General features: G+C 43.1%; 1 protein-coding gene across 9 annotated transcripts in view; it reads left to right on the top strand.

The window, feature by feature from the left end:
- The first annotated feature begins 519 nt into the window (after nt 1–519).
- Nucleotides 520–17,823, top strand: part of LOC140827730 (15-cis-zeta-carotene isomerase, chloroplastic) — a 39,116-nt gene continuing 21,812 nt past the window's right edge. For 5 of the 9 annotated variants that reach the window (XR_012117024.1, XR_012117023.1, XR_012117021.1 and 2 more), the window contains exons 1-3: nt 520–1,036; nt 1,548–1,694; nt 1,819–2,028. Coding sequence is in view for 4 of the 9 variants with exons in the window: in XM_073190520.1 (XP_073046621.1) it covers nt 638–1,036; nt 1,548–1,694; nt 1,819–2,028 (756 nt within the window). In the remaining 5 variants the exon portion in view is untranslated. Of the gene's footprint in view, nt 1,037–1,547; nt 1,695–1,818; nt 2,029–3,221; nt 3,829–17,823 lie in introns of those variants that run through there. The other 4 variants (XR_012117022.1, XM_073190521.1, XM_073190522.1 and 1 more) reach the window with 3 other exon arrangements.

The following is a 17,823-nucleotide window of genomic DNA, read 5'->3' as shown; positions in this document are numbered from 1 at the left end:
AGATTCCAGAAAATTTAGAAGAATTTTGAACTACTTCTAGGAATCTAGTATTTTGAATCATACGTGAGTTCTTTGACTCTTTCTTACTTTTTCATGATACCTAAACTGAGTTAGATTTTCTTGCTTTAAATATTCCAAACTATTGGAATAAAAACTGATAATTGTGTATCTCGAACGTATGTTCAAATTCATAAGTTGATAAAAATATCCTCATCAAACATTTAATCACACAATAATAATAATAATCTTATATGTTTGAACTAATTTACTTTGACTCTAATACCATTTCTGATCGAGAATAAAATCAAAGATGTTTTTTTATTTATTTATCAATTTTGTCAAGCAAACTAATTTTTTATGTCTTAAAGAATGAATCCCAACTTGAAATTTTGATGCAAGATTTTTCTCCAATTTAACCTTTGATTTAACAAACAAAAAATAAAAAGAGAAACCACACCTCCTAATTTATTTATTTATTTTAATATTTATCTGAAAAACCCAAGATAAATATATTGAATAATATTTTCTGTTCTTACCGGTAGTGCTAGGCTAGGCTCCAAAACCATGGTTGGAAAGCATTTCCACCATCTGGATTCCTTCTCCTATTGCATAGCCTTCACCTTCCTGGAATCCGTTAATGGCGAACTCTGTTCTTCTCACCCACCCTTCCTCTGTTCCTCTTCGTCCTCCCCAGTACACCAAGATTCTCCAGTTTCAGCATCCCTTTTCTCTGTCTCGACTCAAACCCAACGTTTTCCAAACCTCGTCACCCAAGTCCCTTAATTTTTACACCAAGAAATCTTTCGTACGAGTCCTGGAACAGGAAGGAACCGATGCTTCTTCCCCTGCCCCTGATTTGTTAGGGGAAGATTCTGCTGAATTCCTGTGGTCCAAACAGAAAATTTCGTCTTGGCTTTATTTCTCTGGGGTTTTGGGTGTCGTTCTTTATGTTCTTAACTTTGCTTGGATTGACAATTCCACCGGCTTTGGTAAGCCCTTCGTTGATGCTGTTTCCGGCATTTCCGACAGCCCCGAGGTTTGCCCTGTATTGTTTTTTCTTTATTTTTTATTTTTGTCCATTACTGCCAAAAATTCGTTTACTTTGTCCCAAACAAAAATAAGAAAACGAAGTTGTTGGATAGTAAACATATGAGGATGTAAAATCAGGGGATAGTTGCTTTTAAGCCTTGTCCACTAAGATCATCTTGACAACCAGTACGACCTCGAAATCCCATGTCAACAAGGAGCTGAAGGAATCCAAAACATTTTAAGAATCTTTGAACTTTGACCTCTTACTATGGTTTTCTATTTGATTATCTTTGTCGACAATTGCCTTTTTTAATATTAAAATTAATGTTTGAAGTTACGAGGCTGATTGGTTCATGGTAAGTTGCAGTCCATTTAAAGCGTTTTCTACACTTTGTCATTGCTAATAGTTATAATACAGGTTTACCCTTTTCTCCTTCAATTTTCTAGAAATTCTACATCAGGATATAGTTGCTTATGATTGAGGAGCTTACTGTTTTTTCCTTTTGTTTTTCTTTCAGGTTGTCATGTTAGCTCTTACTTTCATTTTTGCCATTGTCCATAGTGGCTTAGCCAGTGTTAGAGATACAGGTGAGAAACTCATAGGAGAACGAGCATTCCGTGTATTATTTGCTGGTTTATCTCTTCCATTAGCAGTTAGTACCGTGGTGAGTTCTGATCGTTTGTTTGGAAGTTTATCTCGAATATTGATAAATATATTTGTGGCATGTCTATTGAACACGGGATGAAATGCTGATTTTACGATATTTATTAATTATGTGGTTTGGATAGGTATATTTCATCAATCACAGATATGATGGCGTGCAGTTATGGCAAGTGCAGGATGCTCCTGGACTACATGAAATTCTTTGGTTGTCAAATTTTATTTCTTTCTTTTTCCTTTATCCATCGACGTTCAATTTGTTAGAGGTTGCAGCAGTTGATAAGCCCAAAATGCATCTTTGGGAAACTGGAATCATGAGAATTACAAGGCACCCACAGGTCCGCATTTCATGTTTATACTTACTAGTATAACCTTATTTTTATTGTCAACATTCTCTAGTTCAAAAAAATGATTTTTTCCATTAATTTATCTTCTCAATCACCCTCAAACTACTTTATTTTACTGTTTATACATTCATCTTTAAATGTGATAAAGTTATATATTATATATTTGGTGTTGTTGATGCAAATTAACAGTGTTATCAGCGGAAGTATGGAAACAAGTATTATGTTGATGATCCTAAACACAGCTATGTTGTTGTATAAGCTCTCTCTCAGAATCGTCATTAATATGAAGGCACATGTTAATGTTATTATTAGGATAATGTATTTTATCCTGATATAGGATTTTGAGAAAATCTGTTGTCCAGTTTCATACTGCTGATGTGTTTTCCTATGAATTAGAAAGCTCGTGATTTGATTATTAATACTTGTATGGGTGCTGCTGTACATGTAGGGCCACAATTCAGCTTACTAGCTTTCCGAGCTATCTTTGATTATTTATTTGAAATTGTAGAAAATTCAAGTTTGGCTCGAATATGCGAGCCAAGTTTGAGTTGATATATTTTATTAGATATATTGCGAGCTTTAATATTTTATTATTTTTTTAAATATTGGGCATTTGTGTGATAGAGTTTGATAATTAAGTTTAAAATAAAAGCTTCGAGTTTGAATGCAAACTTTAAGAAGTGCGAAATTCAAACCTATATTAATTCATTATACGAGCTTCGAGCAAACTAAAAAAAAATCGAGATTCGCTCGAGTAAAAAAGTGGTTAAAATTCTACTCGGTTTCCATCCCTATTTTTTTTTATACTGTAATTGTCTTAATCATTTATTTCATGGAGTTTTTAACAACTATGAGTGTCAATAGCATCTTAGTTCAACATATTAAACTGCTAGTATTTTGTTTCAAGTGAATTCTCAAGCATCAATCAAAGTTGGTGTTGCCATCGAAACATCATGGTACCTTGTGTTCTGTTCATTTGTTAATCTACCTTTACTGGTTTGAAAGAACCAAATCTGGAAAAAGAAGAAGATGAGCATTTCAAATTCCAGCTTGATCCTGGTCAAGTCTCGTGCAATTTTTTCATATAATATCTGTGCCTTATTCATCTTTATTATATGATAATTTTTAATCCAAAACGAAAATAATCCTAAGTTACAGTTAATGTACTCAATTTTTTTCCCCAGATGGTTGGACAGGTGATTTGGTGCATAGCTCACACAATCTGGATTGGCAATTCAGTTGCATTAGCAGCCTCTGTAGGTCTGATCGCGCACCACTTATTCGGCGTTTGGAATGGTGACCGAAGATTGGCCATTCGGTATGGTGAAGCTTTCGAAGTTTTAAAAAGCAGAACTAGTATTACTCCATTTGCTGCTATTCTTGAAGGTCGACAAAAGCTTCCCAAGGACTACTATAAGGAGTTTCTACGGTTGCCATATCTTTCGATCACGGTTTTGACCTTGGGGGCATATTTTGCTCACCCACTCATGCAGGCTGCCAGTTTTCGACTTCACTGGTAACTTCATACTGTTCCTCTGACATTTGCTACATCTAAGTGTTTATAATCGAGAATCTGTGGTATGTTAATGAAGCAAGAACTGGTGGAAGAGATGGGTATAGGAGGAATCCGTTTATACTTTTGTGAAAGCTTTAATTTTTTATGCCTTTGGACTATAGGTGGTATTCATATTATACACAATATTCTAAATATTGAACTAGTATGGTCTAGAGAACTATTAATGTTTGTGATTTTGAGAACTTGAGAATTTATCAATTTACTCTTAAATTTTATGTGCTATTATATTTGTTATAATTAAAATTATTATAGAACAATTTTTCGTAATCTCGTGTTAAACTAACTTAAATTCGTAAAACTTGAAACATGTTCGTCACGATGTTTTTGTAGAATTTTTTTAGTACGTATCATCTTTACAATTGAATGGCTGATATAAAATTCTAGAGTTTTTATATAATATTAGCAATTCTTGATTTTTTTCTGAGTTCCTTTTAAAAAAGTTTTAATTTAGACTTAATGATTTAATTTGGGCAAAAAAATTGAAAGAGTGGATTTCAAAAATATACATGAACTAAAGGTGAAAATTGGGTTGCTCCCTCAGCATAACTTGGATAAAGTTGAGCCAAAAGATCGCGATTCAAGATAAATTCGTGTAAAAACGCTATCTCTTTAAGATCTACTCCGGCGTTTAAAAATTGGTTAATAGATAATGATACATGTACTTTGAAATTTATTGTTACGTGTATGAATAAAAAATTTACTTCACAATTTCAATTCCAAAGATTTCAAAATCTTCTAAGCATATTGAAATAATGCATAGTTTTTAAAACCAGATGAGACGGTCACTCTAATCTTAGTCGTTTAATTAATCAAATTGTTATTAACCCATAAAATATAAAAAAATTATTAAAAATTCACCGGGTTATTTGACTATTTCCTATTTAAAAACTTGGTGAAATATTAATAAATATAGTAATATTATAAATAATTACTTTTTTTATATATATTTTAATTACGATAAAAAAAAAAACTCCATAGAAAACACAAAAATCAACGTTGGTATAATATATCATGCAAATTAATTTAAAAAACTATAATAGTAGTAATAGTTATATAATATTAATAATAATAATATATATATAATTGTAATAAATGAATATTATTAATATTAATATGGCTAATAATGATAATTTATTATATTAATCATCATAACAAAATAATAATAAAGTATAAGAATTATTATAAATATAGTTGGCTGAGTCACCATGATTTACCTCCTCTCATAATCCTGTCGGGCCGGTGGTGAGGGGTGCTTAAGGTGAGCGATTTCACCTTTTGGAGCAATAGGTGATTGAACCAGTTTAAGTTCACGTATTTGTTTAATGAGTAAGTCTCTTGTGAGACGGTATCAAGAATCTTTATTTGTGAGATGAGTCAACTTTACCGATATTCAATGTAAAAAGTAATAATGTTAGTATAAAAAGTAATACTTTTTCATGGAGGACTCAAATAAAGATCTGTCACACAAAATACGACCTGTGAGACCGTCTCCCACAAGTTTTTGTCTTGTTTAATTTAATTTCAATGTCTTATAAATTAATATTTATAATTATTATCAGCTATTAATTAAGTAAAAAAATATAATTATACTAATTATATAATATTATTATAATAAAATAATGATTATTACATTTTTATCAATATTTAATAATTATAATTATATATTTAAAATCAATAATTGTTGTAATGATAATAATCTATGAAAAATAATTATATTATTATTTTTATAGTGTTATATTTTAATACTGATACCCCAATAAGGGCTCGGGTCCTGGAGGACCCGGGAAATGTCATTGAGTAGCCCCTATAGAAACCGGGAGGGCGATTGTTACCCACGCGACTGGGCGCTTCATGCATGACCGGGTATTTACTTACCTCCCGAGCAACTAGGGACCGGGCTTTCATGCTGAAGCCGAGGGCTCAATACTCGAGTAACTTACTTAGAGGATCTTACAGATTGTAAGGCAGAAAGCGACTGGGCGAGAAGTCAACGTCTTCCGCCTGAACGTATCCCCGAAAATATGGAGAAGAAAGGGACTGGACATGCAGTCAACGTCCCTTATTCTTGGAGTACCCACGAAGCTATCGGGTAGAAAGGGACCCGACAGGCCGTCAACGTCCGAGGGTACAGGTAGTAGGTGAGCACGCGCATCAAGGTAACCCTAGCTTCTCTTCAAATAGCAGGTATCGTTGACATTCCACAGGGCTGAAATTTCTTCACTCTCAAGCATCCATACATATTGCTTTAAGTTCCCTCTCGACAACCCTGCTGACTTAAGCATCGGAGTGGTCACGCCGGACACCCTTCCGGCGCCCATTCACGAGTTCCTTCCATTGTTTGCAGGTCACGATCGAAGCCATCTACCTTGCTCATTTTCCTAAACAACACTATAAATTCTTGATTTGACCCGGTGGAGCACCCGACCCTGCTCATCCATTTTACCCGGATCACATCATTGGCGCCGTCTGTGAGAAATTGAGACTAAGGCGTTGATATGGCTCACACGAGGAAAACTAACCAGAACACTTCCCCGGTCCAGGGAGTTGACGCGAATCATTCAAGACAAGAGGACGCCCCTCCCGATCTTATCACTATGACTCCAGCGGAGTTTGATAGACGCATTAACGAAGCCATAGAGAGAGCTATGGCCAGGCGGGAAGCTTCCCACCATGATATACCACTCGAGAAAGAACCAGAAAAAGAGCAGGAGCAGCAGCAAGAATTGAGGGAGGAGGAGAAGAGGGGAGAAGTGGAGGAATCCTCTGCTGGTTCTAAGTCACCAACGATGGTCGAGGAAATGCTGGAGTTAAAACAGAAAATGAAAGTCCTGGAAGGACAGCTGGAAAATCGTGGTTCTTCTCGGACGTCTGTCAAAGGACGCCCGTTTGCTGAGGCTATCATCCGGGAACCTCTTCCTGGAAACTTTAAATCTGCTAAAGTAAGGGCGTATGATGGAAACGAGGACCCGGAAGAACACCTGGCCAGGTTCGAGAATATGGCTATGCTGCACTGTTACACTGATAGGATCAAGTGTAAAGTGTTTTTAACCACGCTGGTGGACTCAGCTCAGAGATGGTTTGACGGATTGGCTCCATTGAGTATTAAATCATTTGAGGATTTTCAGAAAGCCTTCTTACACCATTTCAGCAGCAGTAAGAAATATAAGAAAACTGCTTTCAGTTTGTTCGAAGTGAGACAGGGACCGGAGGAAAGTTTGAGGATGTATATCAAGAGATTTAACAAAGTGGCCTTGGATGTGCCAACTTGTGCTGCAGAGACAAAAACTACTGCCTTCACTCAAGGCCTAAAAGAGAGTGAGTTCTTCAAGTCATTAACGAAAAAAGTGCCTGAAGATTTTGAGGATTTGCTGTCTAGGGCAGAGAAGTATATCAATATGGAAGAAGCCCAGAAACAAAAGAGGGAAGCCATCAGGAAGGAAAGAGGGGACCGGACACCTAAGCCCGAGGAGAAGGGACCACGGCGGGGTAATCCAGGGCACTTTTCCCCGCATGTGCCTTTGAAAATTATCCGAGAAAGAGAAGTGCAGGAATGCAGTAGGGATCCGATTCCCAGTCATCAGCTGTCCCAACCCGGGAAAAGTGGATTTTGCACCAGGCATGGTGTGTGTCAGCATAGCACCGAGAATTGTAAGGCTTTGAAAAGAAGTTATGTCCCACCCACCAACCAGGGGCATGACCAGTACACCAAAAGGTCGAGAGGTCCACCTTGGACCCCCCGGCCGCCAGTATCTCATGCTCGAGTAGACTCAAGAAACAACCCGGGAAACCATATGGGTAGGAGGAGGGAGCCGGAACCTGAGAAGAGGAGCCCTTCGTCCCCTGATGATATCGGGAGGATCCACCGATGGAGATTCAAATCGGGCCAGGAAATCAAGAAGTAGGCGGGAGTGTCTGGAGGTGGAGGGATCTAGGAGGAACGAGGCCGTGATCAGTTTTGGCCCAGAGGACCTGAAGGGAATAAACATGCCCCACAATGACGCTTTGGTTATCCAAGCCCGGGTGGCCAATTACGACATCCTGAGAGTCTTCGTGGATTCCGGCAGTTCAGTCAATGTGATTTTCAAAGATGCCTTAGTGCAGATGGATTTGCAAGGGTTTAAGTTGGAAGCTGTGGAGACTGCCCTTTTTGGTTTTGCGGGACATGCAGTTTATCCGGAGGGAGAAATTGTTCTGCCACTCACTCTAGGCTCCCGGGACATCAAGAAAACGGTCATGACCACCTTCACAGTGGTGGACTCCCCATCATCTTACAATATCATTCTGGGGAGGCCGGCCATGAATGAGTTGAGGGCAGTAGCATCTACTTATCATCAAAAGATCAAATTTCCAGTGGGGAACCAGGTGGGAGAAGTTCGTGGAGATCAACCCTCTTCCCGAAAATGTTATGTGGAAGGTATCCGGACAGATCAGGGCAAATCAAAAAAGGAGGGGAAGAAACCCAGGGTGGAGGAAGTTTGGAAGGGTGGAGTGGAGAAAGGAGAAGTCCACTTTGTGGCAGAGGAAGAACAGGAAGCTGTGGAGATAGGACCAGGCCGACAGATCCGGGTGGCCCGAGACCTCGATATATCCACCCGGGTCAGTTTACTTAACTGTTTAAAGACTAATATTCATGTGTTTGCCTGGTCCCAGCAGGAACTAACAGGGATTTCACCCCTGATATCTGAGCATCAATTAAACATTCTCCCAGGAGCTCACCCGATCAAACAGAAGAAGAGACACTTTGGTCCCGAGAAAGACAAAGTTATTGAGGAGCAGGTGAAAGAGTTGCTGCAAGCCGGCCACATCCGGGAGGTACAATTTCCTACATGGATCTCGAATGTGGTGCTGGTACCCAAAGCTGCCGGGAAATGGAGGATGTGTGTTGATTTTCGGGACCTCAATAAGGCTTGTCCCAAGGATCATTACCCATTGCCCCGGATTGACCAGTTGGTGGATTCCACCTCGGGCTTCGAGCTGCTCAGTTTCATGGACGCCTATCAGGGATATCATCAAATTCCCTTAGCAAAAAATGATCAAGATAAGGCCAGTTTCATCACCTCGGGAGGTACATTTTGTTATGTTGTGATGCATTTCGGGTTGAAAAATGCAGGGGCCACATATCAGCGTTTAATGGATAAAGTCTTTGAGAAGCAGCTGGGAAGGAATCTGGAGGTTTATGTGGACGATATTTTGGGAAAGTCAAAAGAGGTGATGAATTTTATCGATGATTTGGAAGAAACCTTTACCACTCTGACATCTTATGGGATCAAGCTCAATCCTGCTAAATGTATTTTCGGAGTCAAGAGTGGTAAGTTCTTGGGCTTTATAGTGACAGAGCGGGGGATCGAGGTCAACCAAGAAAAAGTGAAGTCCGTCTTATGTATGCCTTCTCCCCAATCTGTCAAAGAAGTGCAGAAGCTGACCGGGAGGATTGCCTCCCTATCTCGGTTTATATCTCGGTCAGCCCACAGAAGTTATCCTTTCTTTCAGGTTCTCAGAAAAGCCCAAAAATTCGGATGGGATGACAAGCGCGAGCAGGCTTTCCAAGATCTTAAAAAGCATCTAGCTGAGCTTCCAGTTCTGGTAAAGCCTGAGCCCGGGGATAAATTGTTTGTCTATTTATCCACTACTGAATATGCTGTCAGCTCTGTCCTAATAAAGGAAGAAGGCTCGGATCAAAAGCCTGTCTATTATGTCAGTCACGCCCTAAGAGGTCCCGAGCTGCGGTATAGTGAAGTGGAGAAGATGGCCTTGGCTTTAGTTGTGACTGCCCGGAAATTGCGGCCTTATTTTCTATCGCATCCTATTATCGTTCTTACTAACAGCCCGCTTGGAAGAATTATGACACATTCTGAAGTATCCGGGCGGATGATCAAATGGAATGTGGAATTGGGGGAATACGATATTGAGTATAAGCCCCGGTTGGCCATAAAAGCGCAGGCTTTATCCGATTTCCTATCTGAGATGATTCAACCTGCTGAGGAAGAAAGATGGAGGGTGTTTGTAGACGGGGCTTCTTGCCTGGTTGGATGTGGAGTAGGAGTCGTGATAATCTCCCCATCGGGAGAGAAGATTAAATTGGCAGTCAAAATTGGTTCCAGGGTAACAAATAATGAAGCAGAATATGAGGCTGTTCTAGCCGGCATCCGGGCTGCCCGAGAAATTGGAGCGGCTAGGATTATATTGTATTCCGATTCACAGTTGATTACTCAGCAGATCAAGGGCACGTATGAGGTCAAGGACGACAAAATGCTCAAATATTTGCATCTCATCAAAGCCCAGGCAGTAGTGTTTGTGGATTGGAGCATCGAACAGATACCCCGAGAAGAAAATGGAGAGGCTGATGCCCTAGCAAAAATGGCTGCTTCTTTGTCGGAAGACAGCACCCGGGAGGTTTTATTTGTTTCCCGAGCAGTTTTTACTATTGAAGAAGAAGAAATGTTGACAATACCCGAGGATTCTTGGATGACCCCTCTGATCAAATTCATTCGGGACAATGAATTGCCCGAGGAGAGAGCTCGAGCACAGAAAATAAAAAGACAAGCCCCCAGGTTTGTTCTCTTAAATAATATCTTATACAGGAGATCATTCCAGGGACCACTGTTGAAGTGTTTGAGCGGGAAGGAAGAGATTTATGTTCTTCAAGAGATTCATGAAGGATGCTGTGGTGAGCATTTGGGGGGACATCTTTAGCTCGGAAAGCGATGCTAGCCGGGTTCTGGTGGCCGACTCTTCACCATGATTCAGCTCGAGTAGTCCGGACTTGTGAAAGCTGTCAACATCATTCCAACTTTCAGCACAGCCCAGCCACTCCTATGAAGCCTATTTGGGCGTCTTGTCCTTTTGATCAGTGGGGTATGGATATAGTCGGCCCATTGCCAGTTGCTCGGGCCCAGAAAAAATTCCTGTTGGTGGCTGTGGATTACTTCTCCAAGTGGGTGGAAGCCGAGCCCTTGGCTAAAATCACCGAGCAAGAGGTTTTGAAATTCTTATGGAAGAATATAGTATGTCGCTTCGGCATACCCCGGCGATTGATCTCGGATAATGGGAGACAGTTTCAAGGAAAAGAAATAACATCTTGGTGCCAGGAAATGAAGATCACCCAGTCCTTCACTTCTGTTGCGTACCCTCAGGCCAATGGGCAGACAGAAGTTGTAAACAGAATCATTGTGCAGGCTTTAAAGACCAGACTGCAAAGCAAAGGGAAGGACTGGGTAGAAGAATTACCCAGTGTACTATGGGCATACAGGACTACTCCTCGGGCACCTACCCAAGAAACTCCATTCAGCTTGGTGTATGGATCTGAGGCCATCCTTCCTGTTGAGATCGGTCAAACATCTGTCCGGGTAGAATCTTACCCGAGCAACAATGAGGGTAGCCGTGCATTGGAACTGGATCTATTAGAAGAAAAGAGGGACCAAGCCATGATCCGGATGGAGGCATATCGAAACCGGGTCATGAAATCCTACAACAAAAAGGTCCGAGTTCGAGACTTGCAGATAGGGGACTTGGTGATGAAGAAGGTTAATCCAGCTGGGGACGTGGGCAAGCTCGAAGCTCGATGGGAGGGGCCTTACAAAATCATTAAGAGAGTCAGTTCAGGATCCTTTTACCTAGAAGATGCTCAGGGTAAACTTCTTAAGAGACCTTGGAATGTACTTCATTTGAAGAAATATTACGCTTAGCCAATGTACAGCTGTAATTTTCACTTTGAAGAAATAATAAAGGATCGTTTTCCTCATTCTTTTGCCTACTATAAGTGATATTGTGTAAAACTGAGGAGACATAAGCCCAGGGTTCTACTCCCTGGCTCGGGGCTCCGTACCTCGACCATTCCAAAGTCCCGGGACCTGTTCCCCGGCCTAAGGTTCTGTACCTTAGTTCTACATAAGCCCAGGGTTCTACTCCCTGGCTCGGGGCTCCGTACCTCGACCATTCCAAAGTCCCGGGACCTGTTCCCCGGCCTAAGGTTCCGTACCTTAGTTCTACATAAGCCCAGGGTTCTACTCCCTGGCTCGGGGCTCCGTTCCTCGACCATTCCAAAGTCCCGGGACCTGTTCCCCGGCCTAAGGTTCCGTACCTTAGTTCTACATAAGCCCAGGGTTCTACTCCCTGGCTCGGGGCTCCGTACCTCGACCATTCCAAAATCCCGGGACCTGTTCCCTGGCCTAAGGTTCCGTACCTTAGTTCTACATAAGCCCAGGGTTCTACTCCCTGGCTCGGGGCTCCGTACCTCGACCATTCCAAAATCCCGGGACCTGTTCCCCGGCCTAAGGTTCCGTACCTTAGTTCTACATAAGCCCAGGGTTCTACTCCCTGGCTCGGGGCTCCGTACCTCGACCATTCCAAAATTCCGGGACCTGTTCCCCGGTCTAAGGTTCCGTACCTTAGTTCTACATAAGCCCAGGGTTCTACTCCCTGGCTCGGGGCTCCGTACCTCGACCATTCCAAAGGCCCGGGACCTGTTCCCCGGCTTAAAGTTCCGCACCTTGGCTCCTCATAAACCCAGAGCACTACATCCTGTTAAGTGTCCGTTCGTTCCTGGCATTCACATCACAGATATCCATTTAAAGTGCGGAAAGCTAATACCCGTTCACATGATTTGGTATCTTAGTTAGTTCTCAACACTTGGAAAATTGTTAGATTTGTTAGAACGAGAATGTCCTGATCATATAAGGAACGAGTACTGAATTTTTGTAAATATTGCGAAGAAGGATAAAAGGAAAGAAAATATTCCATTACTACAAAGCCCGAAGGCAGGGAGTGAACTTAAAAATGAAAAGAGGACAAGCCTATTCTATATCAGCAGAGGGATGTTTTCTGGCTCTTTCGCCTCCTCTGTCGGCTTCTCTATTTGCCCTGCTTCTCCCTCTCCAGGTTTTTCTTCTTCCTCCCCCTCTACGGACTCCTCCTGTTTCTTCTCCTCTACCGGTTCCTCTCCGTCCTCCTCTTCGGATGTACCCTCGTTGCCTCCCACCCCGGCTCCTGCAAGAGATGCAATGGCTAGCCCGAAGTCTGGAAAGTTGGTTCTATCCTTGGGGATAAGCTCGGCTTCCTGGAATTGTTGAAGGCATCTTTTGAAGCCAGTCTTAAAGAAAGGATAAGCTCGATTCTCAACGGCCGCCTTGAATTCTGAGGATTCCAGGAAGAAAGTCCGCAGTTGCTCTTTTTGGCGCTCAGACTCGGCTAGAGCCTTCTCGGCTCTTTCAGCCCGGGACATTTGTTCTTCTATGGCATCTATCAGGGAGGCGTTCTTGCGATCAAGAATCGACTGATGCCTTTGAAGAGTTTCCTCCCTGATGTGACTTTCATTTAATTCCTCCCGGGCTTTGGCCAGCTCCGCCTGAGCAGACTCCACAGAGCCTTGAAGGGTTGCCACTGTCTCCGAATGGAATCCCTTCAATTGAGCAAGCTCCGCTTGAATAAGCTCGTTCGTCTCTTGGAAGACCCGGAGTTGGGGAGCCTGGTGGTTGGCTAAGGAGGACACCTCTTCATAGGCTGACATTAACATATGTGCACCCTATTTTTCAGAGAGAAGGCAGGGTTGGCAAGGTCATATAAAAAAAAAAAAAAAAAAGGGAGAGAAGATAGGGGAAGAAAGAAGCTCACAGCCAGAAGTTTGTTCAAGCCACCCAGGCATCGAGGGGTTGGCGGCATGCTCTTCAGGAAGACCTGGTCAGTAGGAAGGAGCATTCGCTTGAGGAAGTCTGCCCCAACCCGGGAGGCTCCCTCGGTGGAGAAGACAGACCCGCTGGGCTGCAAAGGGAGGAAGGGCCCCTGGAAAAATTCTGGGAGAGGCCCCTGGAAGGATTCTGGGAGAGGCCCTTGGAGAGGTTCCTGTGAAGGTTCTTGGAGGGGTGCCTGGTCATCGCGCATAAGGGGAGGCGTGTCTGACTGAATCGCTTGAAAGGAAGCCTGGCCTCCCGCTTGATCATCCTCGCTGAGAGTCACCACCGGGATGGTCGTAACTCTTCTTGGCCTTTGGCTAAGGGGGAGGAGGTCCTCATCATCTTCCCTGGATTCAGGCGCCGTTCTCTTAAGTTCAAATTGCACCCGGGCCGTCTCCTTCGCCCGGGCAGCCACATCCTCCGCTCTCTTTTCAGCAGCGGCCTTTCGGGCTGCCCTTTTCTTCTCCTTGCTGCCCATCTTTTGGCAAAAGCCTCTTCCATTAAATCTGCATAAGGAGCAGGCAAGGGTAAAATCCAAATGCAAATACAAAGTCAGGGAGCAATCGCACAACATGTAAAGGAAAGTTACCAGGTTGATGGCCCGAGCCAGCAACTTCATCAATCACTCGGTCAATCGGGTCCTCAACCCGGGCACTTAAATGATAAGCAACCAGTTGTTCTTGGGCAATAAGGACGGAGGAAGAAAACTTTCTACCCTCTACCAGGGCGAGGCTTCGGATGTAAAATTCTTCAGACTTGTACGCCTGAGGAAGTTCTGGCTGTTGAGGAAGAGAAGGGAGGAACTCGGTTGAACAATCAAGAGAACCCGGGAGACGAATGAAAAAATATCTTCCTTTCCACCCCTTTTGAGAGGAAGGGATGTCATCAAGAAAGCGGGCATTAAGCCGAGCAGAAAGGGAAAAGGCATTATCTCCTAATCTACAAATAAAGAAATAATGCAGAACTTTGGAATTTATTACCAGATCATGCGTACGGAAGAGAACAAAAACCGAAGCCATGATCCGGAAGGATTTGGGATGAAATTGATTGATAGGTACACCAAAAAATTTGGCAACCTCGATGTAGAACGGAGCAATGAGAAATCGAAGACCGTTGCGGAGTTGGTCTCGAAAAAAGGTAATATAACCCGAGAGGGGTTGATCCGCCCGGTCAGAAGGTCCGGGTATAAGTATAGGATAAGAAGAAGGAATGACCCCTAGGGTTCGAAGTTCTTTTTCTGCTCCGGGTCGCAGGGAGCTTTTCAGAGAAGAGAACCATGGAATCTCGAGGGCCTCGGTTAAAGGGTGGTCGGAAGCCCGGGCTTTACCCTTATCCTTATCCTTTTTTGGGATCCGGGATATGCCCGAAGAAGAAGGTTTAGAAGGTCTCGAGGAAGATTGGGGTTTTAAGATTATAGGTTTTTGGACAGTGTGGGTAGAAGGACGACGAGAAGTAGGAGAAGGAGACGAATCAGAACGAAGGGCGGCGGATTCATACCCTGACGAACCTCGAGCATTGGCCCCGGAAGTAGAAGAAGTAGAATTAGACATAAGGAAAAGAAAAAACTTACAAATGCGGTGGAAGATCGTCGGAGCAAGGAAACTTTGAATGCCGGAACTGCGAGAAGAGAATTTGCAAGGGCTTCGCCGAGAATGCTGATTTGAAAGTGATTTTTGGGAAAACCTAGGGTCGCTATATATAGGAGATGGGGAATGATCGGAACCGTCGATTGAGTGAACGCGTGTGCGGTTTCGATGCGCCTCAAAAGTTGCGACGGGCAGAACGAAAAGACAGTTACACAGATCGAGATGTCATGATGTTTTATCTCCTCGGAATACGAAACATTACTAGCCGTCGGGATAGATGAACACGTGTCGTTGTAGTAACGTGTGGATAGGCCGGGAGGTTTAGGAGAACTCGGCAAGTTCGTTTCATAGCTCGGGAACCTAGAGACCCAGGACGGAGATTTCTAAGTCCGAATAATCCGAGACCCCGGCATCTTGTTATAGTCAAAAGATTCGATAGCCCGGGATTATATTTTAAGTTCGGGGGGATCAGGTTATTACAAATAACTGTAAGTCTATTGATTCGGTCCGCATAAATTCGCACAAGATTTATTTGCAGAAGAGTAAAGCGATAGAAGTCGTTAAAATTTCCATTACATAAATTAGCGGCGAAAAGTTATGGGATCCATTATGTTAGATACAGAATCCTGCCACTCCGTTATCCAATTAGTTAATTCGTGAATGCGGAGGTCAATGAAGAATTCATTCTTCATTATCTTGTCCAGGGCATGCCACTCTTTCCACAGCATCATGTGCAGCAGAACTTCATCGTCAACTAGATCGGTCACCCGATCTACTACGAATTCTCGGATATACTTCCTCGCTCTGGCTCTTTGCGCTCGAGTAGTGGCCAAGCGATTGCGATAGGTATAATCCAAGTCATGAACCTTGTCCCGCACGGCCATGACCTTTGCCCATATATGTTCCTCGATTTCCCTCTTCAGTTCCTCCACATGAGGACGCATCTCCGGGGTCACCAGGACATGTGTACTGCTGCAGGCACTGGAACCGCTTGAATTCGACATTTTGAATTGAGAGTCACTTTACATCTATCCTCCCTTATTTATAGGTGAACGTTTTTAAATGTGGAGGAAATACAAGGGTCCCAGCCAGCGGAATTGTCCCCTCTATGAGTCAAAGGAAAAAGTTAATCAAAGCCATCGAATCTAAACACGTGGATGGTCAGGATATTCCTTGAAAATTGTGCTAAGAAGGTGAAGGGGCATTGACGGTTACCAAGGCGCCCGACTGATACATCTGGGAATACGGAACGTTCTCATTCGGTGAGAGTTTTAATGATGAGCTGTATATCATCCGGATACCACGTGAATAGTCCGGGAGGTTTGAGGCCCCGGCATATTATTCTAAGTCCGGGAGGTTTGAGGCCCCGGCATATCATTCTAAGTCCGGGAGGTTTGAGGCCCCGGTATATCATTCTAAGTCCGGGAGGTTTGAGGCCCCGGCATATCATTCTAAGTCCGGGAGGTTTGAGGCCCCGGCATATTATTCTAAGTTCGGGAGGTTTGAGACCCCGGCACGTTATTTTCGGTCCGGGAAATTCGAGGCCCCGACATTTTCTTCCAAACAAAGCTCTAGTGCTTTGTTTAAAGTAGGTGAGATTTTTGTTCTGGGAGATTCAATCGCGCATTTATGAATTACACCCGGTTTATCATTAATTAACGTGCAAAGAAGATAATGAAACAAGTAAGCAGATTTTATTCATAAAGGAATCGCTCATGCCTAGCACCAATTATTAGTACACCTACGACATGTTGCCACTCATGGATCCAGTGGGTTAGTTCAGGAGACTAGGCGAGGTTAAAGGACTCAGAGGAGGAAATCTTTCCCAGTTGACGCCCTTCCTTCAGCAGCATCGCATGAAGCAGGACTTCATCAGTAGCGAGCTCGGCAACATGGTTGACTTCGAGCTCCCTTTTGTACCTCCTCGCCACCGCTCTTTGTGCCCGAGTAAAGGCCAAACCCTCTCGGAGCGTGGCATTAAGATCTTGAATCTTATGCCAAGTGGACATCACCTTCGACAAGACCAACTCCTCAATGGTCCTCTTCAGATCCTCCAGGTGAGGAGGTAGGGTATTGGGCGCTGGAACGTAGATGCCACTGCAGACCGTAGATTCGCTCGAACTTGCCATGCCGAAGGTATTATCTCTTACCTCCCATTGCCTTCCTGTATTTATAGGCACGTAGCATTTATTATCGAGGTAGGCGAAGGGACTGTTACGAATATCAAGGTACTAAAGTATTAATCGGCAGAAGAGGAAAGGACGCACGTGGTTATCGAGGCGTTAGACTTATTTCTTTCCCGAAATACGAAGCGTCTCCAGGAAGGAGTTAAGGCTTACACCTGTTATCGCAACAATCGGGATATCCGGGTAAGCGTGGTAATATTTGTATTGAGTCCGGGAGGTTTAAGGCCCCGGCATTTTCTCTTGAGTCCGGGAGGTTTAAGGCCTCGACATTTTATCTTAAGACCGGGAGATTCGAGGTCCCAGCATATTGTTGTAAACCCGAGAAATGCGGAGCTCGGGCGCCCTTTTAGTTTTATTAGTACGAAATCCTCACGTCTCCGTTCGTTACTTATTAGTAGTTAATCTTGTCAGTCGAGTCAGACAGTCCGTGGGATATGCATCAGATAAAATGGTAAAAGACAGTAAACTCGGATAATAATTTTATTTAACGAAATTACTTCGAATTACATCGAAATATGCCTCCTCTACGAAGGCTTTCCACAGGAACATCCAACGTCTCACTTCTCGTGTAGCCCTTCCTTCATAGCCCTTGGCGTCAGTGATATCGTTGAGAGTGTTCCTCTCTTTTCGAAGCATCAGTTCGTACATGCGGTCCTCTTCAAAAGGATCCCCCAACTCGGAAATATTTAGATACTCCCGATACTTCTCCAATTTCGCCAGAAGCCGAGGAGTATTAGCCTCACCGCAGTAGTAGAGAAGCTGTAACTCTT

The sequence above is a fragment of the Primulina eburnea genome, chromosome 3, assembly GCF_022965805.1.
Source record: "Primulina eburnea isolate SZY01 chromosome 3, ASM2296580v1, whole genome shotgun sequence".
NCBI lineage: Eukaryota > Viridiplantae > Streptophyta > Magnoliopsida > Lamiales > Gesneriaceae > Primulina > Primulina eburnea.
Note: the sequence above shows the minus strand (reverse complement) of the source record. Positions and strands in the feature narration are given on the sequence as shown.